The sequence below is a fragment of the Schistocerca cancellata genome, chromosome 1, assembly GCF_023864275.1.
Source record: "Schistocerca cancellata isolate TAMUIC-IGC-003103 chromosome 1, iqSchCanc2.1, whole genome shotgun sequence".
Classification (NCBI taxonomy): Eukaryota; Metazoa; Arthropoda; class Insecta; order Orthoptera; family Acrididae; genus Schistocerca; species Schistocerca cancellata.
In genome coordinates this window covers 515,985,980-516,011,382 of record NC_064626.1, presented here as the reverse complement: position 1 = coordinate 516,011,382, position 25,403 = coordinate 515,985,980, and the positions used below count along the sequence as shown (strand labels likewise).

The following is a 25,403-nucleotide window of genomic DNA, read 5'->3' as shown; positions in this document are numbered from 1 at the left end:
GGGAAATGAATGGCTTCAGATCAGTTACAGATACCCGCAGAAACGGCCTGTGGTTTTGGCCTGTTGTTGAAATGAGAGCACGGTGATCAACCTATGGGACTGATAACTTGTTCAAATACTCTGAGAATCAATAATAATGAGGATAGGTAGCAACTCACCATAAAGACGATTGCTGAGCCACAGGCAGGCACATAGAAAAGACAATTACACTCTCACAACCAAATTTTGAGCCATAGCTCTTTTAAGTAAGTGACAGCATACATACATTCACACTATCACTCAGACACAACTTATCCACACAGGACCACCATCTCCGGCTGCTGCGTCTACAGTATCGGAGATTCAGATCGAAACAAACCACTCCTCATGCCTCCCTGCCTCTTGTCAGCAGCTGCTAAGCTAGTGGCAAGAAGTGGTGGCAGCACTGACTGCAAGCTGAGGGAAGTGGTAGGAAGGAGAGAAGCAGTAGTAATGAGGGAGTAGGGAAGCAGTGCACATACTTAGTTGCACCTAACCAACAATGATGCATGCCTCAGCAAAAAAAACCATTTCAGCTACTAAGACAAAAATGAGATTTCTTTTTTTCCAAAGTTCCCTGACGTGTTTGAAATTCCTCGATATTACCTGACTTCCAGAACCTGTGGCAGCCCTGCCACAACAGGTATAGCCAATAATTTAAAAGTCATACACAGAGAAGTAAAGGGGCATACAAACATTCTGGAGGCGACAAATTGTGTGGTGTCCAACGCTGTACCCCTAATATGTCCTCAATACGGACGTGGAGTTAAGACGTTACAATATACTATCTAACGTTGATTGCCTTTCAAGGACATGTCATAGTTTTTTGGCTGTTTGTTTATTGATCCTGGGCATGTCGTATGATTTTGTGTCTGGTCTACGTGGTTTTAATTTTTTTATGCTGAGATATTTTATAGTGTATACTGTTGTACTGTGTAACAGGAGCCTCAATCAATTCCATACATTTTGATAAGCATGAAAACATTTGTAACTTTCCCTGTTATGTATGTGGTGGCACTAGTGCCCTCTGCAACACGTGAGCATGCGGCCCTGCTCGGCGAGATGGTTGGAGGGTTCCTGTTCACTGCTTCCTGGTATGAAGCAAGTTCTCTTAACCATGAGCTTTCAGGTTTGCTAACTGGGACTTTTCACCTTTTTTAGTTTTCTTATTTTGCTCTTGTCATTGTACGTAAATTCACTTTTAACAGGTCAATTTGATCTGATGCCCTGCTTGTTGTGGGTAACAGTATTTTATTTTGAGAAGGTTGAGCCCCCCTTCTTCCCATATGATGGGCTTAATGTTTTACTGACGGGCGAGTATTTCACATTGTTTGTCATAGACCATAGATCATTAGGATAGGTATTCAGTTATTTATCTCAATGTCAATTGTTGTTTCCTATCTTGTACATGTACACCACAAGATGTGATCTGAAATCATGAAACTGGTTATGCTCCTGTAAATAAAAAGGAAAGTTCATATACAGCTGGAAGCAGTTTATTTCTGAAATATTGCTGCAGTTACCCTCAAGAAAAAATTATTTCTAACGGACTGCCTCATGAGGCTAACACGATACAGTCAGGACATATTTTCATCTCCTGAACTAGGAGAAACCATTAACTAAAGTGAATGCTAATACTATTTTTTAAAAAAAAAGACATGTTTAACAAAGAGGGTTTTACCTACATATAATAGACATCCATTTAAAAACCGAGTTGCGTGGCCTGCAAACTGCATAAGAGGTGCTATGTTCTACTGTATCACGAAAGAGATGTGTCACTTGTTTTTTGTTAGGGGCATACATCTGTTATATTTAGAGCTTGCAAAGATAGTAAATACTAAAAAGTGGCTGTGGGCCTGTGAGCATATGTTGCCAATAGTCTTTAAGAGCGAAATAGCTTGCACTTTTGTCAATAAGTTGGGTGGAATGGGTATACAGGATAAAAAGGATGAGGAGCATTTGCTTACAGGATGTGATTTTTAACTTTTATCCTCTGATATGTAACTATACAAACATTATGTTTAGTGGCAAGGAAAACAATTGATGGAGTGTAATGTACATTGCACTAGCCTGCAACTGCAGGTAATAACACAAATTGCTCACACAGCTGTGGCATTGGATAGTGTAAAATTCACCACTGTGGAACACAATGTAGTCGCTGTTGGAGTTAGTGATAGTATCAAGGGCATATGAAGATCACAAGGACTGGATAGGGCAATACATTATGAGCAAAGCGTGGAGGTAACTCTCAAGAATACTAAAAATGAGTTAGCAGAAAATCAAATACTAATTGTCCCAGCTGATAAGGGCAAAGATATAGTTATTTTAGAAGAGGGTCACAGAATGTTGAGAAAGTCCATCTATTCTTCACAAACAACCAGAATGATGAGTGTTTTAGGGATTATATGCTGAAATATTAAAAGATATTTTCAAGGATACTAAGATCTTCCCTGAGAAGTTTCAAATTAAGGACTCAGCTCCCATGCACTCTAGACCACTTAGGCTGAGAGCCACGATTAAGGTACATAAGATAGGGCTCCAGAGAGACCTGTTGTTAATGCAGGAGAGGGTTGGGTATCAGAATGAGCAAGCACTGGAAAAATATCTAAAAGAGCATTATTCTCACACAAGTAACTTCAGTATTTGTAATAGAGAATGGTTAGTTCATAAGCTACCTGATTTGAATATTCCGCAGGGCACACATCTGGTATCATTAGATTTAAAAATAATGTATATCGATGTTCTGGTCGACACTGTACAGGGTAAAATTGATCACAACTTGAGGTATTGCAGTGGATGGCCGACAAATGAAATTGATGACACCCTGACACCCTCAAGCTCCTCAGTACAGTGCTCAGCTACAATTATTTCAGGTTTGGGAGTCATACCAACATTGAAAAGCAGGGCCTGGCCATGGGCTCCCTGTTGTCATATTGCATTGCTAATATGTTTATGACTAAACATGAAATTGATATTGGTGCTCTGCTTCCCATCTATGCTAGTCAAATTGTAATATGGTGCAGATGTGTTGATGGTTAATGACCCCAGTATATTGTGCAGTGTAACAGGGCATCAATCATTTCCATGACATTTGGATATGCGTGAAAATGTTTGTAACCTTTCCCACTAAGTGTGGTGAAAATAGTGCCCTCCATGACACACGAGCATATTGACTTGCAGTGTGGCCTTGCTCGGCGAGGCAAAGGTGAGTTACTGTCTGCCATTTAGTAGTTTGAAAATAGTTTTCTTAAGCCTAGGCTTTCAATGTTACTACCTGGGCTTTTACCTTTTTTTGTTTTCTTATTTTGCACATGTCATTTTTCGGTAAATTCACTTGTCAGTTTTTCAACTGGTCAATTCATCTGATGCTCTGCTTGTTGCGGGTAACAGGATTTTATTTTGAGTTGGCTGAGTCCCCCTCCTTTCCATATCATGGGCTTAATGTTTTACTAACATGTGAGTATTTCATTTCAGCTGTCATATAGCATAGATTACCAGGATGGGTATACAGCTTTTTAATAACAAAATCAATTGTTGTTTCCTATCATGTAAATGTACATCAGAAAATGTGAGCTGGTATCATGAAACACGTCGTCTTCCTGTAAATAAAAAGGAAAGTTCATAGCCAGCTGAAAGTGTTAACTCTGAAACATGGATTACTTCAGCTGTGGTTGCCCTCAACAAAAAACTGTGTACAGTAATTCACTACTGGAGTGGAAGATGAAAATTGTAGGGAGTTGCACAGCAAACACAAAAGATTTTTTGTGGAGAAAACCTATGCTCTTGTTCTCAACATGTCATACTACTTCAGCAATGGACGTGACAGACTTGCAAGTGCAGTACTCAGTGACAGGGAGGGGGGTTGACACAATCTACATTTAAATCGCAGTAACAACTGAGTTGAGGTGGGTAAATCATAAAAAATAAAATTAGTGTCTTTTATCCTTTCACCAGAATGTAATTCAAATATTGGCAAAAACTGTTCTTTTGCTTATTTCTGTTGGATGGCATCAACTCATTTGTGCTTTATCAGGAAATAAAGGACACATGTAAAAGAACAACAAGGTAAGAAATGTCAAAAACTGTGTCTTCTTGTTTTAGTCCAAGACAATGTAATGAAAGACATTTTGACATAAAGGCACCACCTAACCAGAAACAAACCCAGTGTATCCACAAACTTTGTATCAGTTACGAGTGCAAAGAAAAAAATGTTCCAAAAGAAAATGTCCTGATTGTGTTTTGACTGTCGTATTGGTCTGTGTGTTCCAAAGCATACCATACTATGCAAATGGTAAGAACTATTTTTATAAGTTCTTTTTTCCTTCTTCAGGATAAAATACTGTGTATTCTGTTATTTATAATATACAACAGAGAGACCAAGTTTGAACATTTAAAAACACATCCCTAAAATTTATAGCTATAAATGTGTAGACTTTTTAAAAACTTTGAAGAGAAATACTAGTTATTAATACTGCACCTTCTCTTATGCTTGTCTAGACAGGATATAATGATATAAAGGGTGTAAGCATGAACACTTTATGTGATACCTTAATTTGTTCACATATTAATGTGTGTGTGTGTGTGGGGGGGGGGGGGGGGGGGTAGCTGTTTTTTCTCTGCATCGGGCAGTCTTCCCACAAGCATGTGACAAATGTTATGACGTTCTCTGCAAGGTCATAACTGCACCACTAAGTGGCCTACAACTGTTAGTGAAGACTAACCATTTCATGTCCATGTTTCCACACTTCTACACCTGACCTGCTAGCTGGGGGCAAAATAGCTATTAATGGCTTGCTCTTGCCCCACATACTTGGAGGTACTATTAAATGACCTTTTTTTAATATGAATGTTTATATATGTGTTTGGAGAGAGAGAGAGAGAGAGAGAGAGAGAGAGAGAGAGAGAGAGAGAGAGAGTGATTTTTGATTGAGATTTTTACTTTAAGTCGTAACTGGTACCTGAATTTTGGTTGCTGCCTCCTTGAATGATCAGCTTCTGCTCCAGTTGTTGACGTATTGCAATTTGGAGGAAGTTATTGTTCTTTAAGGTTTAAAATACGACTGTTAGTTACTTGGCCGTATTGCGGATAGCTTTGAGCCCAAGTTTTCGTAGCTTTTCATACCTAAGGGACCACTGTTGTAAGTAAATAAGATCAAACAGCAATCTGCTTTTCGTGATAAAAGCAGATTGCTTAGCACACAAACTTCCTTCAAACTACACATCCTGCTACATCATCAAAATTGGTCAGTGGAGTTCATCACCATACTATTGTACAAGAACATAAACCAATTACTGTAATTAAGAAATTATGGGAGGTTGTTACTTATTGAATGAAAACTATACAGAATGCATTTCTTTTCCTGTATTTTAGTGAACTTTGTACACTTACAATTCTGTCGATTGATAGACGGCGACGACAACGAAGTTCACCTCCTTTTCCAAAAACAAGATATTTCTATTCTTCACTTACAGAAAATTTGTATACATAAATGTTTGGCAACTCTAACACATACTTTACTCGGTTTTAACACTAAGTACCAATTTTCATTAAATTTAACAATACGTTCTCAGCGACAGCCTAGCAACATGTCCTCTTTCCACAAGACACAGATTAACAGTCTCTTTTTTTTAATAAATCAATTGTCTTTGAGTCCATACTCAAAGATTCACAGCTACTATTGTTGCGGGGATTGCGCGCTAAAGAGTTTGTTGCTGTCCAGCTGCGCTTCGCTTCACTTCAAGTACTTTTTGAATCATATTTACATTTACGGTATTTACATACATTACTGAGCTTCTCAGAATAAAATCAGACACAAATTAGCTTAAAAAAAAGGAGCTGTGAGGCTCACATAACATTACAGTACCAACAAACCTAAAAACATACAACTTGCAATATCTATAATTATTAGTCTGCAAATGACATGACTACTGATTATGTTGTTCAGTACATCGTCCTCAGTCACCGACAGAAATATTTGCTTTCATTCCTGTTAAACCATCTCCAATCAAGCAAATATCCAACAACTAAAAATTAATATGTATTTTTTCATGAATTCAAGATGCCATCAGATTTTTGGTTTCATGTTCATCATTCTTCTCCCAGGTGTGTGTGTGTGTGTGCGTGTGTGTGTGTATGTATTTTTTCATGAATTCAAGATGCCATCAGATTTTTGGTTTCATGTTCATCATTCTTCTCCCAGGTGTGTGTGTGTGTGTGTGTGTGTGTGTGTGTGTGTGATTAGGTGCTCTAAAATTACAAAATTACAATAAACAGAAAGGCTGTGACCATTTTTGTATAGGGCACTACTGTCAGCAATGATTACCCTATGAAAGAAGTATTATCAGCCATCTGTCAAAAAGAACAATGAGAATTATAGGCAATGGTACTGATATTTTCAAGAGTAGGGGCAAGCAGTATCCAGGTCACATGAGAGCTGCCTAGAGGCCCTTGCCATATCTAGGAGGAATCTCTTCCTCATAAGAATGCGAAAAGCATATAGCATAAATTTCTAAGTCTGAACCAAATATCCTAACACAGAAGTCTATTACCTGTCTAGTGTTGGATCTCCGAGTAAGTGACACCCATCTAACCCTTGCAGCCAACACTTGTAGTGCCATAATTTTTACTCAAGAACTGTACTGCTGCTATACTGTAAATCAACATTTTAATGGTTGAGTCTCACTGGGGCCTTCACAGACTGAGATAACCCTCACCACCTTGTCCAGAAGCATATCCCATGACTCACCTACTAGTCTCTACACACCCACTGTCTGGCCACAAAGGAGCAATCCTCTTGTGAGTCAGTACCACCCAGAACTGGAGCAAATGAATCGCATTCTCTGTCAGGGTTTCAAATAACTCTTGTTGTGTCCTGAAATGAGGAATATCCTCCCCACCCTTCAATCCAGCCAATGCATAATCCTTGTCTGTTCCTAATTCACCCTTGCTTCCAAGCCCCTTGACTCATGGCTCATATCCCTGACCTAGATGCAAGACATACCCCACACATCCTCCTGCAACCACCTACTCCAGTCCTGTCAATGCCCTCTCCTACCCCTCAAAAGTTAGCTGTAACCACTGTGCCACACTCTGTCTGTGCCTGACTACTAACAAGTTGTCTTTCCACATAAAAACAAGTTGTCTTTCCACATAAACAGCCACAGCCAAACTACGGCCAAGAGATAGGTCAACCACCCAGTTACATGATGTGCTTTGCTTTAAGGGGACCACACCATGGTTCAGGTAAAAAAAATCTATGTTCGGTTTTCATCGTATTTCAAAAGATTAATGTTTTATCTAAGTTCTCTTTTTTTCCGAGCATTTACAGAGCATTTTCCTACCACATGTGTTTATGTGCCACGCCCACTTTTCTGCATATATTTTAGATCTTTATATTCCCTGCATTGCACGTTAGGGATTTTTTTCTCTACTCCCGAGTGTGTTGGCTATCCTTGGTATGCAATGATTGGTATTCTTTTGTTTCTGCTGTTTGTAAACAACACGCTTTCAAACACACGTTTAGTTTTGGTCAAGTGTGATGGCAAGTAATAGATATACTTACGTTTGCAGTGGTTGTTTGTGTGTGTTTTGTTGTGTTTTTTGAAGATGACGAAATGTAAAGGCATTTTCAAGAAACGCCAATTTGGAGGAAACAAGTTTAGAAAGCTTTCTGTATAAGAGGTTATGTCACCTGGCAACGATGTTTCTAATCGTAATTCTTCAACAAGTGCATCATCAAAGAAGCTCTCACCATTTCAAGAGAGTTACAATGAATTTACTGTTAAGTGACAAGGAGTGCAGTAACATTACTATAAATTTGAGAATATTATCAGATGTAATTTCTAAATTTGTACAATGTAGACAGTGTGGTGAGTCACAGAGTGTGAAAATTTGTGAGAGTGCCAGTGGGAGAAAAGGCCTAGCAATTGCTTTGGATTTAATTTGCACTACATGCTCAACTGTGATTTCATTTATGAGTTCTTCAAAACCAGATGCAAGTGGCCCTTATAAAAATCAATACTAGATTAGTTTATGCCTAACAATCCATTGGCAAGTGCATGACTGCAGGGAGAACATTATGTTCAGATACTGCAGTTGCACTTTATGGAAGTTGGCAGAAAAGAGGACATACTTCTCTGAATGGAGTAGTGACTGCCACGAGTGTAGACATTGGTAAAGTGTTAGATGTGGAGATAATGTCTAAATATTGCAAATGTTGTAAAGTCAATGAACATAAAGAACACAACTGTGTGGCTAATTTTAGAGGAACAAGTGGTGGTATGGAATTTTATGGAGTACAACAAATATTTCATCGCTCCATAGAAACAAGAGGCATACAGTAGGGCTCAGGCAACTGGAGAATCTTATCACCGCATTGTCTTCCTGCTGCTGTTATTACAGCAATTAAACCTATTTTCAGAGACTTGGCTCATCCAGGCCTTCTAAGGAAATGTCTGCATGGGCAGACAAAGAACCCAAGTGAATGTTTCAACAGCATAATTTGGAACCGCCTTCCTAAAACTGTATTTGTAGACATGCATACAATGAAACTAGGAATTCATGATGCTGTTATTACATTCAATTGTGGTAATATTGGAAAGTGTTGGGTACTGTAAAAGCCGGAGCTTAATCCTGGTGAAATATGATCACTGGGCTGCAACACTGTGATAAAATGAGGATAGCCGATGCAGACAGGTCTGCACATAATATGGCCAAGAAAGCAAGACAAACATCCAGGAAGGTGAAAAAGAAACTGAAAGACCTGCTAGAGGCCACAGAAAGGCTATCATATGCAGCAGGGCAGTTTTAATTAACTGTAAGTAACAAATTTCAAAAGTGTTTTCTTTAAAGTCAATTTCCCGCAAACTAAAATTTTCAGTACATATGCCCCATTATATCAGAAATTATCACAGATAAATGAATGAAATTTTCAGAGACTCTGCATAACATAAAAAGCCACCTCTGGTACTACATTCATTCATATTCTCCCATTAGCAAGTTCACAAAAGAATACTGCCTGCAGAAAAAACTTAATATTTTTTGTTAATAAATTTAAAAAAGTATTTCTTAAGAACTATAAAATGGATAAAGTAGATTTTAGTACAGTTGACTATTAGCATCATATAACATAAAGTAAAAATATTAAGGTCCTGCATCAAATAGTTTTTTTCAGAAATGGGTCAAATACTTGCATAAATTAACATGGGTTAGATAGGCAGGTGGTGGTCCCCTTAATGACAGCTTCAGGGCCTATGCCATCTGGATACTCCCCATCAACACCAGTTTCTCTGAATTGTGCAGGTGGGAACTCTCCTTGCAACACATCTTTCCCCGTAACCTCCCAGGCCTCTACCTTCACAAGTCCCTATCTTCCACTTGTTATCCCCTTCCCTGCCCTCATGCCAGTACTACAGGCAACTTCTATCTAGCAAAAACACATGCAAGTTCTTTGTCATTCTCTACTTCTATCACCTTCCCCACACTCCCCTCCTCTCTTAGCATAGCAACCTGATGCTTAACCTGGCAGCCCTATCTTGCCCTCATGACATCCCTGCATGCTCACACAGGCATCACAAGTATCTTCCCCATCCCTACCCTGCTATCCTTCCTCCTCCCTGCCACACACCTCTTCCATATCCCCACTTTCTGCCCCAGCTAGACTAGTGCTCACCTCAGACACAACTGCAGTCAGTCAGAGATGAAAGTAGCTTTGCATGCATGAGTTGTGCTTGTGTGAGTGTATATTTCTTTTCTATTTCTGATGAAGGACATAATCTAAAAGCTGAACATTTCTTCTATTCTGGTTTGTTGTTCGTCTGTGACTCCACGCTCCCTGTGTGTGGTGAATAGCAGTCTATGCTTTCCATATTGTTATCCTATCCTGGAATTTCCATAGTATGTCACAGTCAGATTTATACATATGTTTTATTGCAAAGCTTCATTTGAGCAGAATGATTGTATTTAATGGCAGTGTCAACATTTAGATCTTTCTGTGTATGGCTAGTGTGTGTATATTACAGTAAAAATAGCACCAATTCATTGCTAACAAACGCTAAATGTATCCTGTTCTACAAATAACTAAGTTCAAAAGTAAAATAAAACACTTCTTGTATTTTATCAACTGTTTATCTGTCATCCTGTCATCTCTTTCACACCTACTTTTCTCTATAATTAATGAGATGCTGAAATTATTTTGACCATGTCACACACCAGACATAAGCTATATAACTCCAGTGAAGAAAGTATTGTTTGTTATGCTTTCCAAATAAAACACCCTCACCCAGCACTCTATGCACTTACGTAAATCAGCAGAGAAATGCACTCTGATCTTTGATGAAAAGGATCCTCTATGATTTAGTGGGAAACATTTTCCAAAAACCGAGAGTAACACTCAAAGAAATGTACGCCGATGCATAGTCATCAAAAAAAGAAGTCCCAAGGCAGAACATGAAATTACTGCTATGTGTTGTGCCATGTTTTGAGGTTTAACATAAAAACCATCAACCATCAATAACTTCATAGGAAAGATGATGTTACATTGATACTGCTCTAAAACTAAATGGGGGGAAAAAAAATCAGGCCAAATCAAAAATAAAACAAAAGTGTACACCTTCAACTTAGCCAGTGCAAGTGCTCAGCACAGTTGGAAAATACAGGGTGTTAGAGGTATAAGTGCAGATCAGAGCTGCCTACAAGGTGTTGCCATATCTAGGAGGAGTGTTTTCGTCATAAGACTGAGGACAGTGCACTGAACAACATTACATCAGTATTTACTACATTTGCGGACTAATAATTATAGCTATTAGGAGTACTCTGTATTTAGGTTGTTAGTACATTCAAGAACTCGTGGTGAGAGCAAGCCATTAATGTTTATTTTCCCCTGGTTAGCAGGTAAGGTATTGAAATGTTGATGCACTGACACAAAACTGAGAGTCTATACTGAGAGGTGTAATCCACTTGGTGGTGCAGTTATGACTATGCAGAAAACATCGTAGTAAATTACGTGGTGTGCCTGTGGGAAGACTGGTATACGCAGAGAAAAAATAACTAACACTACAGTGGATAAATATTAAGGTATCAATGAGCACAATATCTGTACCTATACCCCTAACACCCTCTATACATATGGTGTAAAAGAAATTCAAACGCTTAGAGATCCTAACTTTGAAAATTCTCTCTGGATGAATTACTGTCCTGATAAATGTACAAAACTCACAGACTACAGATACAGTAATGTCTATTTTATATGTGAAGTACAAAAATTAAAAACACAGGATACACTGTATCACTGGAACAATATTATATGCAATGTCCTGTTACCAATTTGCAACTATGTATTACTATATTATTGAAGTACTCAGAAAGCTTTATTATGTCGTTTAAAAGAAAAACTCAGAGAAATATTCTTGAGTTGTGCTCAAAATATAATCGTGACTGATAGAGTGTCCTCTGGCACACAGACTTCTTCCTTTCCAAGTTGTTTGCAGAAGAGTTTTTGTGCTGACACAGACTAACAGGAAATGAACAAGAACTTTGAATCCTACAGTGTACTTTCCAAAGTTACACAGAAAAACAAACAAGTTAAGAATTGTTGTGCCAAATAAAGCTCAGTTGGAGATAGGCAACAACTTCAAGAAATGATTCACAATTAAAGCAATCCTTTGATTAGTTACTACATAAGACTGATGCATCTGTTCTTTACCAACACTGTTTACACAATGTACTTATAACAGGTAGCCTGTGATTAAGCCTTCTGTTTTCTACAGTCTAACGAATAAAATACAAATGAAATTACCAAACAGCTCTCATGTAACATATTCAACAAAGTGAAACAAAGACATCTAGTATTTAATTTTCTCCTACAAGTGATATAGGAAGTTTTAACCTACAAAACCAGCTTAAAATTAGCTGTGGTTTGTTTATTGTTTCTTGTATTTATACTAAAAGGGATGCATGCAGAAAAGCAGTTACTGCATGCAAGGAGCTAAGACAGGTCACTTTCATCATGTTGTTGTTGTTGTGGTCTTCAGTCCTGAGACTGGTTTGATGCAGCTCTCCATGCTACTCTATCCTGTGCAAGCTTCTTCATCTCCCAGTACCTACTGCAACCTACATCCTTCTGAATCTGCTTAGTGTATTCATCTCTTGGTCTCCCTCTACGATTTTTACCCTCCACACTGCCCTCCAATGCTAAATTTGTGATCCCTTGATGCCTCAAAACATGTCCTACCAAACGATCCCTTCTTCTAGTCAAGTTGTGCCACAAACTTCTCTTCTCCCCAATCCTATTCAATACCTCCTCATTAGTTACGTGATCTACCCACCTTATCTTCAGCATTCTTCTGTAGCACCACATTTCGAAAGCTTCTATTCTCTTCTTGTCCAAACTAGTTATCGTCCATGTTTCACTTCCATACATGGCTACACTCCATACAAATACTTTCAGAAACGACTTCCTGACACTTAAATCTATACTTGATGTTAACAAATTCCTCTTCTTGACAAACGCTTTCCTTGCCATTGCCAGTCTACATTTTATATCCTCTCTACTTCGACCATCATCGGTTATTTTACTCCCTAAATAACAAAACTCCTCTACTACTTTAAGTGTCTCATTTCCTAATCTAATTCCCTCAGCATCACCCGACTTAATTTGACTACATTCCATTATCCTCGTTTTGCTTTTGTTGAAGTTCATCTCATATCCTCCTTTCAAGACACTGTCCATTCCGTTCAACTGCTCTTCCAAGTCCTTTGCTGTCTCTGACAGAATTACAATGTCATCGGCGAACCTCAAAGTTTTTACTTCTTCTCCATGAATTTTAATACCTACTCCGGATTTTTCTTTTGTTTCCTTTACTGCTTGCTCAATATACAGATTGAATAACATCGGGGAGAGGCTACAACCCTGTCTTACTCCCTTCCCACTGAAATTGTGTATTACGCTTCTGAAAATGTTTTCGAGAAAACACATTTAATGACTGAGTATGTCAAGCAACCCATCTGTAGGGATTGGAAAAAATCATTTTATTTCATGGCCCAATTTGGCGTTAATTTTTGCTAAATTTAACGTGTTATTTTTTCTGTCAATTTTGTGTTGGTTTCTGCCAAATTCTGTGTTTCTTGCCAAGTTCGGTGTTGTTTGTTTGTTCTTGCCAAATTTGGTTGTGCTTTTTTGCCAATTTTGATGGTGTTTTTTGCTGATTTTTGTGCTATTTGTCAAATCACAGTTTGTTACTCAGGAATTGAACTGATCACACATGAACCCCCAGCCTTGAAGGGATTAAAAACCACAATGCAGTTTTTACATTCACTATCAGTTACAAAAATTAGTAAACTGCCATCCTTATTTGTATAACATTTTTATACACTGCAAAATTACAAATCCCCAAATATGTCATAACCACACCCTTGCGCAGGGATCATCCTGGCATTTGCCTGAAGCAATTTAGGGAAATCATGGAAAACCTAAAAGAGGAGGGCCAGAGACAGCTTAGAACCATTGTCGTCCTGAAAGCGAGGCCAGTGTGCTAACCATTGCACCACCTGTTTCTGTTTTCATTCTCCTGATCTGCAGGGCCAGCAGGTGTGGCCGAGCGGTTCTAGGCGCTACAGTCTGGAACCGCGTGACCGCTACGGTCGCAGGTTCGAATCTTGCCTCGGGCATGGATGTGTGTGATGTCCTTAGGTTAGTTAGGTTTAAGTAGTCCTAAGTTCTAGGGGACTGATGACCTCACTCCCATAGTGCTCAGAGCCATTTGAACTATTTGTTCTGCAGGTTTCTCTATTCTTTGGTGAAGTTTCTTTTTTGTTAAATTTTCTCCTTTCCAACCTTTACATGGTTAAATTAACCATGTTACATTTGTGAATTTACCCGTTTTGGCAGCGGTCTTTGTATGTGTAACACATGTGAAGTTTCTCTGTCCAGTAATTTATTTTTTGTTGGTAGAATTTCTGAAGATTTGTTTACTTAAGTGTTTTCTTCCACTTGCTTTGTACACCATCATCCTCCAAGAGTAACACATTCTCAATGATTGTCATTAGTACTACTGATGAAATTCATAGATCAACAGATATAGTGGCTAAGCAGTAAATTGATTCGGGATTAAGAAATGAATAGTACAATATTTGTGGTATGTGCATAGATGGTAAAGGGAAGCAGGAACAAGATACAATAAATGTTTAGGAAATAGGAAGAAAAGGACTAACAGTCAAAGTGTTTTCTGTACAGGGAGGAAATCCACGAAGAAGCTACTGTGTGACTATCTTGTGGTTCCATCACTACACTCTACATTTGATGTATATCAACGATTTCTGTATGTACCTCCAAAACACAACAACTTTAACATTTCGTACAAAGAAATGACACTGCAGCTAGCCAGCTTTGAAACCAGTCCTCTAATAAATAAATCAAACATTGTAGCAGTTTGGTGGATTCCTTCCTCTATTAAATTATCTGCATAGCTGTAGACTGATATCACACTGTGGGAACACATCAATAAAACAGCCAAGGTTGAGATCCCAGAAAAATGAGCTACCTGTGGTTGATACATCAAAATTCAAATTTAACCTTGAAGGACACATAGTCAAGAACTGAGATAGAAAGAGTAAAACTGTCATTCACCTAAAGATTGGTTTGAAAAATGCAGTGCTTTACCAGGCATGGGTGTACTGGAGGTGATATTTTATCGCCATCCTCTGATCTGACACATCCAGACAGTTATGGGGCCCTACAGTTGAACGTGGACTCTTAACAGGTTTAGAAATATGGAATGCAGATTTTAAACAACAGATGTCCCACCGATACTGTTTGTGCTATAAAGATTTAACAATGCACCATGCTGTTGTGTCATCAAAAAGTGTCAGAAACGCACAAGTGACAAACTGGAAAAGTGTTAATTTCTACCGAATGAACAGCATTCATAGACAGCATTAGTTCCCCCCCCCCCCCCCCCCCAATTTGAAGAAAACTGCTGCTGAATCATACCAACTACTTCGATAAGCTAATGGTGAATATTCTCTATTGCAAGATACATGTGAACAATGGTTTTGGCATTTAAAAACTGGTGACTTTGATGTTGCAGACAGGAACAGGGGAAAAGAAAAACGGACGATGTGGAATCTGAAGCATTGTGGAATGAGGATGATTTGCAAACACAAAACCAACTTGGTGAGCAATTGGGTGTCAGTCAACAGCCTGTTTCCAATCAACTACAAGAGACAGGAAAGATTCAGAAGACCAGTAGATGGGTACCACAAGCTGAGCAACAGGCAAATGGAAAAGCACAAAAACTCGTGACATTTTGCTCACTCGGTACAAAAGGAAGTCATTCTTGGATCATATAGTTACAGGGGATGCAAAGTGGATTTATTTTGAGAATCCCAAGTGCAAAAAGTCATGCGTAGATATAGTCACACCATCCACAACAACCAAGACTGAAATGCTTTAGCAGAAAGACGATGCTCTGTGTTTGGTGGGACCAGAGGGGTGTGCTCTATTATGAGCTGCTAAAACTTGAGAAATGATTAATACTAAATGTTACCAACAACAACTGACTAATCGGAACTGTTCACTGCTTGAAAAAAGGCCACAATACCAAAAGAGGCAACAGAGTCATTTTTCTTCACGACGATGCTGCTTCAGATATGGCAAAACCTGTTTGTGACACATTAGAAGCACTTGGCAGGGAAGTTCTACACAATGTGGCTTACTCACCAGACTTGGCTCCTTCTGATTACCATTTGTTTGCATCAATGTGTCATGCATTCACTGAGCAACACTTTGGTTCATGCGAAGATGTGAAAAAATGGCTTGATGAATGTTTTGGAACAAAAGGGGAAAATTTTTTACAGGTGTAGTATTCACAAATTGCCCAAAATATGAGACAAATGTATAAAGTGTGTGTGTGTGTGTGTGTGTGTGTGTGTGTGTGTGTGTGTTGGGGCTTATGGGCGCTCAACGTCGAGGTCATCAGCGCCCTGACACACATTAAAAGGAACGAATGTGGGCAGACCTAATAAAACTGAAGCATGCACGCAAAGAAAGCAGGAAAAGAAGGAAAATGCTACATAAGAAAGTAAAACGTAAGGAAAGAGAAAACATAGCAACAAGAATGCCACAGGAAATTGTCATTGGCTGGCCACTTACATAAAAGATGGGTGAGCTTGTCACACAGTGAGCAAATTAAGGTCCTCTCCCTAAAATCTTTGTAAAAACATTTGACATTACACAGAGCTTTAAAACTTTAACCACATTCGCCCTAGTGTTGCCTAAAAGAGATGGCAGGTCCGCTGGCAAGTCAGCCGCGGTCCGCTGGTCAGAAAATAAAACACAATCCAATAAAATGTGGCGCACATTGACCTGGACGCCACAAGTACCACACATTGGAGGGTCCTCCCGCCAGAGCAGGAAGCCATGCGTCATAGGGCTGTGGCCTATCTGAAGCCGAGTGAGGAGAACCTCGTCCCGTCGATGGGCTGAAAGGAAGTACACAACACACGCGTTGTGGGCTTGACTATACGGAGCTTATTGTCAGTCACTTCCAGCCACCCATCCTCCCACCGACGCATGACTCGTGAGATCAACAGCGAGGTAAGTGCGTGCAGGGGTATAGCACACTGAGATACTTGCGGATTGAGACAAGCCTCCTTGGCTGCAAGATCTGCCCTTTCATTCCCAGCAACGCCGACATGACCCAGAACCCAGCAGAAAGCCACCACCTTCCCCAATCGCTGTAGTTGGAGGAGGGCATCCTGGATGGTCTGGACTATTTTAACTGCTGGATACAAACGTTGCAATGAGTGAAGGGCACTCAGTGAATCGGAACAGACAAGAAATTTAGGACAGGAAGAATGTCTCATCTGCTCCAGTGCCCGCAAGGTCGCAAACAATTCTGCATCAAAGACAGTAAAAGTCTGAGGCAGTCGGACCTTGAGGACACAATCCAGAAAAACAACAGAGCAACCAACGGAATCCCCTTGTTTCGACCCATCCGTAAAAACAACTACATAGTCGCGGTGCTCAGATAAAATGGCAGAAAATGCTGCATTAAAAACGATGGCAGGAGTGCAATCTCTCTGGTACTGCAATAAATCTAAAATCACTCCGGGCCTCTTCAGTAACCCGGGTGGCAGGCGGTTAAACCCCAGGATTTGGGGTTGTACAGACTCCACACCGAGGGACTCTAGCACACGTTGCACACAGATCCCAAACGGCAATGTAGCCCGGGGACGGTGGGAAAAAAGGCAGTCCAGAGGTGGATGAGCAACAAGATGGTGAGCAGGCCAGGTGGGAGCTGCAAGAAACTTACAAGCCTGGCGCACCAGCAGGAGCTGCCGCCGGATGGTAAGTGGCGGTTCCCCAGCCTCAACACAGAGACTAGGTATGGGACAGGTCCGATAAGCACCCGTGGCCAGTCGAATCCCAGCATGGTGGACAGCATCAAGGATCTGCAAATAAGATGGCCTCGCTGACCCATACACTGTGCACCCATAGTCCAGCTGGGAACGCACAAAAGCTCGATAAAACTGAAGGAGACGTGCCCTGTCCGCTCCCCAAGACCTGTGGCTGAGGCACTTGAGGATGTTCAGTAACTTCAGGGTTCTGGCTTTCAAGTCGCGTAGGTGTGGCAGCCATGACAACCTGGAGTCAAAAATTAGGCCCAGAAACCCCACTGTGTCTCTAAAATGTAGGACAGTATCCCCCATATGCAAGACAGGCAAAGTAAAAAGATGACGAGAATGATTAAAATGAACACAAACACACTTATTGGCAGAAAACCGAAAACCCGTCTTTGCAGCCCACTCCTCTAACCACTGCACTGTTAGCTGCAACTGACGGCTCACGGTTGCAACACTGGAGGAGGAACAGAAAACAGCAAAGTCGTCCACAAATAAGGAGCACTGTACTGGACTCCTCACTGTAGACATTATACTGTTGATGGCCCTGGGGAACACCGTTCTCTTGTTCAAAGCGATCACACAGTGTGTCACCAACAGGGGCCGGAAAAAACTGCTGAGACAGGAAAGACCGAATGAAATTGGGGAGGCGGCCACGAAAGCCCCATTGATGCAGTTGTGCAAGAATACAGTGTCAACAAGTAGTATCATATGCCTTACTGATATCAAAGATGCCGATACAGTGATGCTGACGGAGGAAAGCCTGCTGAATAGCCGCCTCTAGAAGGGTCAGGTTGTCGACTGTGAATCAAAATTTTCAGAATCCACACTGAGAGCGGCTAAGGAGCTGTCTGGTCTCTAGTAGTCAGACCAGATGACAGTTAACCGTCCGTTCCAGGGTCTTTCCGACACAGCTTGTCAAGGCGATACTCTGATAACTACTGGGACATGTGCGGTCCTTTCCCGGTTTGAGGAGAGGGATGAGAACTGCCTCCCTCCACGAGGCGGGGAACACTCCTGTCTGCCATATGAGATTAAAACATTCGAGGAGGATTTCCTTTGACGCCGCTGGCAGATGTCGAAGCATGGAGTACCGGATGCGGTCATGACCTGGTGCAGTGTCAGAAGTCTCAGTAAGAGCCGATTCAAGTTCCCACGTGGAAAAAGGGGAGTTGTAGGCCTCAGAACTGTTCGACCGAAAGTCCAAGTTTGCTCTTTCGACAGTCACACGGTAGCAACGAAATGCTGTATCCTGGTTTGCAGTGGCAGTACTTTGTGCAAAATGCTCTGCCAGCGTCTGAGCAATGGCTCTGGGTGTCGTTTGGAGGCATTCCTGGTTTAGGACTGCAGCTATTGGTAAATAGCTGCGTTTACCGGAAATCCTCCGGATGGCTTCCCATACTTTTGTGGAACAATTGGAACGGTTGATGGAGCCCAGGAACTCCTGCCATGACCTTTTCTTGCTCTCTTTAATGACATGGCGTGCCCTAACTCTCGCGATTCGAAAGGCGGTAAGATTGACCACTGTTGGGCAGCATTTAAATCATCGAAGAGCCGCACGCCTGTCCCAGATGGCTGAATGGCACTCTTCTGTCCACCAAGGCACAAGGCGCCACTTAAGAGGGCCAAAAGACTTTGGTATGTACAGGTCAGCAGCATGTTGGACCACTAGTGTGATGTGATCCACCCATCCCTGTACGCTGTTGTGGCGTTCAAAGACAGCCAACCGACTGAACATTGGCCAGTTAGGCCTGCCAATCATCCACGATGGCGGCCTCTGCTCCAGCAATTCACCATCTAGGAGATGAATGCGGATGGGGAAGTGATCGCTGGAATGAAGGTCGTCAATGACCTCCCAGTGAACAGAGTCGGTGAGGGTTGGAGAGCAGAAAGATAGGTCAATGGCTGAGAATGACAGTGGCAGCAGAGAAATGAGTCTGAGTACAAGTATTGAGGATGTACAACACTTGAGATGTTAGGAGCCTCTCCAAAACTCAATCTCGAGCACAAAAAGAAGTGGAGCCCCACAGGACATGATGGGCATTGAAGTCGCCCAGGAGGAGAAAGGGGTGGGGGAGTTGTGCGATAAGATGTGTGAGAGTCTCTAAGTTCACTGCACCCAGAGGAGGTAAATAAAGGGAGCAAACAGTAAGCCTCCGACGGGAATGAATTTCAACTGCAACTGCTTTCAGGTCAGTATCCAGGGGGAGAGCAGAGGAGTGGTGGTCATTATTGACAAACACGGCGACTCCGCCTTTGGCCCCTTCTCCAGTCAGGTCATCTTTGCGACATAACGTATAGCCCCTTAGTACAGGAGCATCAGATGGATTTAAATGTGTTTCCTGTAAACACATGCACAGGGGGCGTTGCCATGCTAGGAGGTTCAGTTCCTCCACATGTGCCCGGAATCCATTCATGTTCCACTGTATAATGGGAGCCATTTATCAGGGTGGGAGTACCTTCATTCTCACTTTCTGTTGGGGAGGAGAGCCCACAACAGGTGGAGGCTCAGTTTTGGGGCGAGATGAGTGCTCCAGACTGACATCAAACTCCATTGCCTCTGAAGAGGAGTCGAGAGAGACGTCAGAGAGAATAACATCAACATCAGCAGACTGTATAACTTCAGTCTCCTTCAGTGGATGAGTCTTTACCTTTGGCTTTGATTTTATGGCCTGAGGTGGCATTGGAGCCAAAACATCAGAAGCAGTAGGGGGTGTAGCAAAGCTGGGCAGCGCACAAGACTGGACCCGGGAAGGGGCAGGAAGTTCCATGATGTCAGCTACCACGGCCTCGTCAGAAGGCCCAAAGGCCGGGGAGGGAGGGGGGGGGGGGGGCGGCAGCAGGCTGCACAGGAACGGCAGCAGCACATGTACATTGACAAACGCAGGTGCTAGTGCTGACAGTAGCAACCTCCGTTTGTGTAGTGGCATCAGTTTTCTAGACTGGCTGTTTCAGAACGGAAGAAAAGGAGGCAGCGAACGTGGGCAGCTGCATGGACTTTTAGATTTTCTTTGCCGCACCATACGGGATGCATTTGGTGGTTTTAAGTTCCTGGATCTTCTGTTCCTCAAGGAAAACCCTGCATTCCCTACTCCACACAGGGTGATCCCCAGGGCAGTTGACACACTTGGGAGGAGAGGAGCAACCAACTCCCTCATGGGCGGCTTTACCACATTTCCCGCAAGTGGCTACCCCTTTACAACCGAGAGTAGTGTGTCCAAAGTGTTGGCATTTAAAACACTGCACGGTGTTGGGGTAATAAGGCCGTACACTGAGACATAGGAAACCTGCCTTCACATGCTCTGGCAATCTGGTGCTGTTAAACGTAAGGATAAATGACTCACGACTTCATGAGAGCACCATCCACCTGTTTCATAACATGTTTCACATCGACAATTCCTTCCCGGGACCATTCAGCCTTCAGTTCATCTTGGGGAATGTCAATGAGATCTCTGCGCGTCATAACACCCTTGCTGTAGTTCAAGGTGTTATGAAATTCAGTCTCTATTGCAAACTCCCCAAGAAATTGTGCCTTCTGAAGGTTCTGGACTTGCTGCAAGCTAGATGTTTCAACCAACAAGGTGCCATTTCGCAAGCGCTTTACAGATTTTAATGTGCCAGCAGTACCTTCTAAGCCCTTCTGTATATAAAATGGTGAAACTTTATCGAAACTCCCATCTTTTCTTTTAATTATAAGAAACACATTCGGCAAAGCAGCATGCGTTCTGTTACTACTAACTGAATCAGGAGGACTGGCTACACAAGCCCTCTTGTTAGATTGGGTGTTAGAACCTACCAGCGGCCCACCCTTTCCGCTGGGAGGAGAAAAAGAAAAGTTCGAGGGTTCCATCTCGGTCCCACGAGCAGCTAGGGAACTAGGAGTCCACCTAGACAGAGCCCCGCGTGCCGAGGTAAGCCTTATACAACCGAGGTGCGGCAGGTTCCCCAGAGGTTGCCCGCTAACGACTGTTCCACCTCAACAGTCATGCATCTCATCAGCGTGCAACACACCTTGAGATTGAGGGGTTGTTTATAGAGGATGATTCCATCCTCGCGATCCAGGTGGTCAAGCCAAGATCCTCATTCCCTGAGAGAGACAACGTTCCACCACCGCGCCGCACGGTGGTCGCTGAAGTATGCTCAGAGCTTATGGTGACAGGGGACTGGCAGCACTTACCAGTCCCCAGCTCAGGAACCCCGGGGTCGCCAAGCCCGTACCCAGCAAATGAATGCTGAGCCCCTGGGGGCGAAAAATGTAAACAAACGATGGAGCATACTTTAAATAAAGCACTGTTTATCATTCTTTTGAATTTGACATTCTCTTAGACAAAAAAATCTGCATTTCATACTTGTACACTTGGTAAACTGCTTGAGCAAATAACCATTTTTCACTTTAACAAACATTGCCAGGGCTAAATGAAGTGAAGAGAGCTAAAAATCTTAGGGCTGGCTGAGAACTCAACCCTAGGCATTTGGATCTGTAATCTGGCCTTTGAGCACTGAGCCACAGCAGTGTGTGAAGTATTAGACTGCAAATGTGAATGAGAGAAAAGTACATTCATTTATTAGATAGATAGATAGATAGATAGATAGATAGATAGATAGAGAGAGAGAGAGAGAGAGCGCACTGGAATAGCAATTATGCAGAATATGAAAAGAAATGAAGAGAAGGAAAGGCACCTTAGGGGCACAAAAAAGAAAAACACACCAGGTGGATGTTGCCCTGCACAAGTTGGCTAATGATCTGAACAAGCCAGATAACTGTGGTGCTGGAACAGGTACTGGTTTGGGCACAGGTTTCTAGTTTTGTTGTGCGCCTAGTCTACTACACTGTATACACAATATGAAGTTTTTGATTTACACATTGTTGTCCCCTCCTAGGAGGGCTACAATTGGCAAGTGGTGTTAAATCTGTTTTACTTTGAAGCATCTACTCATCGAGGGATCATGTCACGCAGTAGAGTGAAAATCGGGTAACAACTGCGTTGTTAGTGGATTGGTGATGTCAATAGTAACTTAATTGTGTTGAGGGTAGAGTTTTAAAATACTGATTATGCCGAAGTGTGTGCATGCACTGAAATAGAGGATAGTGTCATCACCTGACAACACTGGAAGCTAATCCACTCTCATCGCATAGTGCACAAACAACATATATAGATAAAAAACCTTTTTGCGATGAAAGTGTTTCAACATTGAAAACATCAGCTCTACTGAAGGAGAGAAATGGTTTTAGATAAAAATCAATATGAAATTCATAAAGCAAAAAAGGTGGTATGTGCCTTCTAAAAATAGTTTAATGTCTATATATGTGTGCAGGCTTACATATCTTCCTGAACAATGAAAAAGTTGACGTTTTAAAATGTTTGGACAAGCCTTTCTCTGTTCCTACAGTCTGAATCAGGTAGTAGAATTCATGATATGAATTTTGTCAAGAACAGCAACTACAAATTTTGTTTGGTCATTAATTAACAATACTACCAGCTAGTTTATTAATGATGTTACACATTCTGTCTTTTTGTAAGAAGGACAGTCCCCACAAGTCCCCTTTTAACAATCAATAAAGGTAGTGGTCCAAGTGATTCTACATTAAGCACACATTTCATCTAATCTAAACACACCAATGATTTTTTAAAGGTGACATTTCCTTCTGTCCAGAGACAAACCATAGGCCTAGTATGTATTTTGTTTGCCCACATACAAAATCATTTGTTTCAGGACAAGGCTGTATCTAGTCTCAGTAAGTTTAGTTTAGCTACCCAAATGGACTTTCGTGGGTCAAGTAACAAACTAGAGTAGATAATTGAAGAATGAATGTTTTCAATGACTGTGACTGGTTCTCAGAGCACAAACACACTGCCTTCAAAGCAGTTTGAAAACCTAGCCAAGTACACCCAATTATTCTATGAAAATCACTACTGCAAACAAAATATTTGTTGCAGTATTCACAAAATAAAGGAATATAGAAATAAACGTCCAAGTTGATACTGTAACAGCTGCTGGGTGTTCTGAATACCATCTATTCAATATGTACTGCAATTAGAATGACTGTAGATTATACACATGGTAACACATCGTAAATACACGATTCTGCAGCTTGAAGAATAGAAGTACACTAGCAGAAGACATTTCGGGACAACTGTTAATCTGTGTACACAGACCTCACAGAAAACACTCATTCCACCATATCTACCACCCAAACTGAAAACATTCCTTAATACTGAATTAATTTTCTAGAATTTGATCTAACAGATTTACAATACTTACATTTGTCTTGAAAAGTATCATTATTTACAAAGTAAAACTCGAGTATTATTTACGAGATGTGGTTTTCTGTCAAATGTATTATATTTTACCTCTTTCACAACTAATTCTGGCTTCAAGGCTGAAAGTAAAAACCGTTTCTGTAGAAAAAATGCCTCCATCTGACGGGCCAGATCGATAAAACGCAGGATTGTGTGATCAACTTCAACTTTAATCTCATCTTTCTCCATAGCCGGCACGGTCTCCTCTTTCGTAAGCACATTCAAACATGACTGAAACAATTGGGGGGAAATGAAGCCAGCACTTCAATGAAGCAAATACAGGGTAATAAAATTACATAAGAGTCACAAACCTGAAAAGCTTCTTCGAATTCATCAACTAAGTTGCCATTACCATTTGTTGTCGCCGCCATTTTGCGCTGACCAAACACTCCGTAACCGAAGATATACCAACTTGCACTGTTCTTCACAAGGCTGGAAATGTAAGACACACAATTTGCTTGTGGACGATTAATTATGGATGTTTATTGTTTTGTTTAATGGCCTAGTGAGTTGATTAGCAGATAGGGCGAAGCCTGAATTCTGTCACATAAGCTACGTGATTGTTCTATAATGATAACGTCACAGTCTAACATAACAGTCGTGACAGTGTGACACTCACTGCTGTTAAAGTTGTTACCGTTTGACAGCTGGTGCGACTCTAGCGCTCCAAGCGTCGAGAAAGGAGAACTTCAGATGCGTGTAAGCATAATGTTTGTTTTGCATCTCTTTCCCACGTGATTTACGAAATATTTGAAATACTTTTTTCGCACCGAGAGTTTGTGTAAATGTCGGAAGACATAGATGTTTCTAAAAATGATTCTAAAATAAGCGCAAGTTGGGATAAAGATAATGAATCTAGTGGCAAGTTACAATACATTCGTGAAGAAACATTTGTGACTTGGATAGAACTGCAGCTTACCGCGTGGATATCAACACATAGATTCACACATAAGAAGCCACTCCCGGCCAAGACTGTGTTATCTACCACCATCTCAAATACTGCCCTCCCTCCTTCCTTTCAGTCCTTGCCGCCCCCTCTAAAACATAATCCTTGCCACTGGCTTCTACCCCAACCTGAGGAAAACCTCCCGTATACTGATGTTCTCCAAACCCAACAAGCCTCCTTCTGATGCCTCTTCCTATCGCCCTATATGTCTCATTGTTCAGCAAGCTCTTGGAAGCCATCCGTACCCAGCACATCCACCGCCACCTCCACCAACACCACCTCCTCTCCAACACTCAGTGTGGCTTTCGACCTTCCTTCTCTGCCGATGACCAACTCCTACGCCTCACTCATCTCCTCTCCCTCCAGCTTAACTCTTGTCACTCCACCATTTCGTTTCCCTTGACCTTGAAAAGGCCTATGACCATGTATGGCATCCCAGTCTCCTGTTTAAACTGTATACCTGCACCCTTCCTGTCAACTATGTCCGTCTTTTTGCTTCCTTCCTCTCCCGCCACCTCTCCTACATTACCATCCATAACGCCGATTCCCACATCTTCTACCCCTCCATGGGTGTGCCCAAGGGCTCTGTCCTCTCCCCTCTCCTCAACCTCCTGTGCACAGCAGATATGCCCCAACCCCTCACCCCCTCTGGTCCACCTCCTGCAGTATGCCCATGACATCGCCTTCCTTGCCCTTGCTCCTACCCTTCAACAGTCCCAACACCTTCTTCAGAATCATC

The 25,403-nt window shown here is 41.6% G+C and overlaps 1 protein-coding gene across 2 annotated transcripts in view; it reads right to left on the bottom strand.

Moving 5' to 3' along the window:
* The window catches only part of LOC126161734 (mediator of RNA polymerase II transcription subunit 28-like), a 29,974-nt gene extending 5,618 nt beyond the window's left edge, over nt 1-24,356 (bottom strand). Inside the window, exons 1-2 of one of the 2 annotated variants that reach the window (XM_049917772.1) lie at nt 24,030-24,356; nt 23,770-23,949 (exon numbers count right to left, since the gene is read on the bottom strand). In XM_049917772.1, coding sequence (XP_049773729.1) covers nt 23,770-23,949; nt 24,030-24,089 — 240 coding nt within the window. In that variant the 5' untranslated portion in view covers nt 24,090-24,356. The remainder of the gene's footprint in view (nt 1-23,769; nt 23,950-24,029) is intronic. The other variant, XM_049917780.1, reaches the window with a different exon arrangement.
* Nucleotides 24,357-25,403: the final 1,047 nt, after the last annotated feature.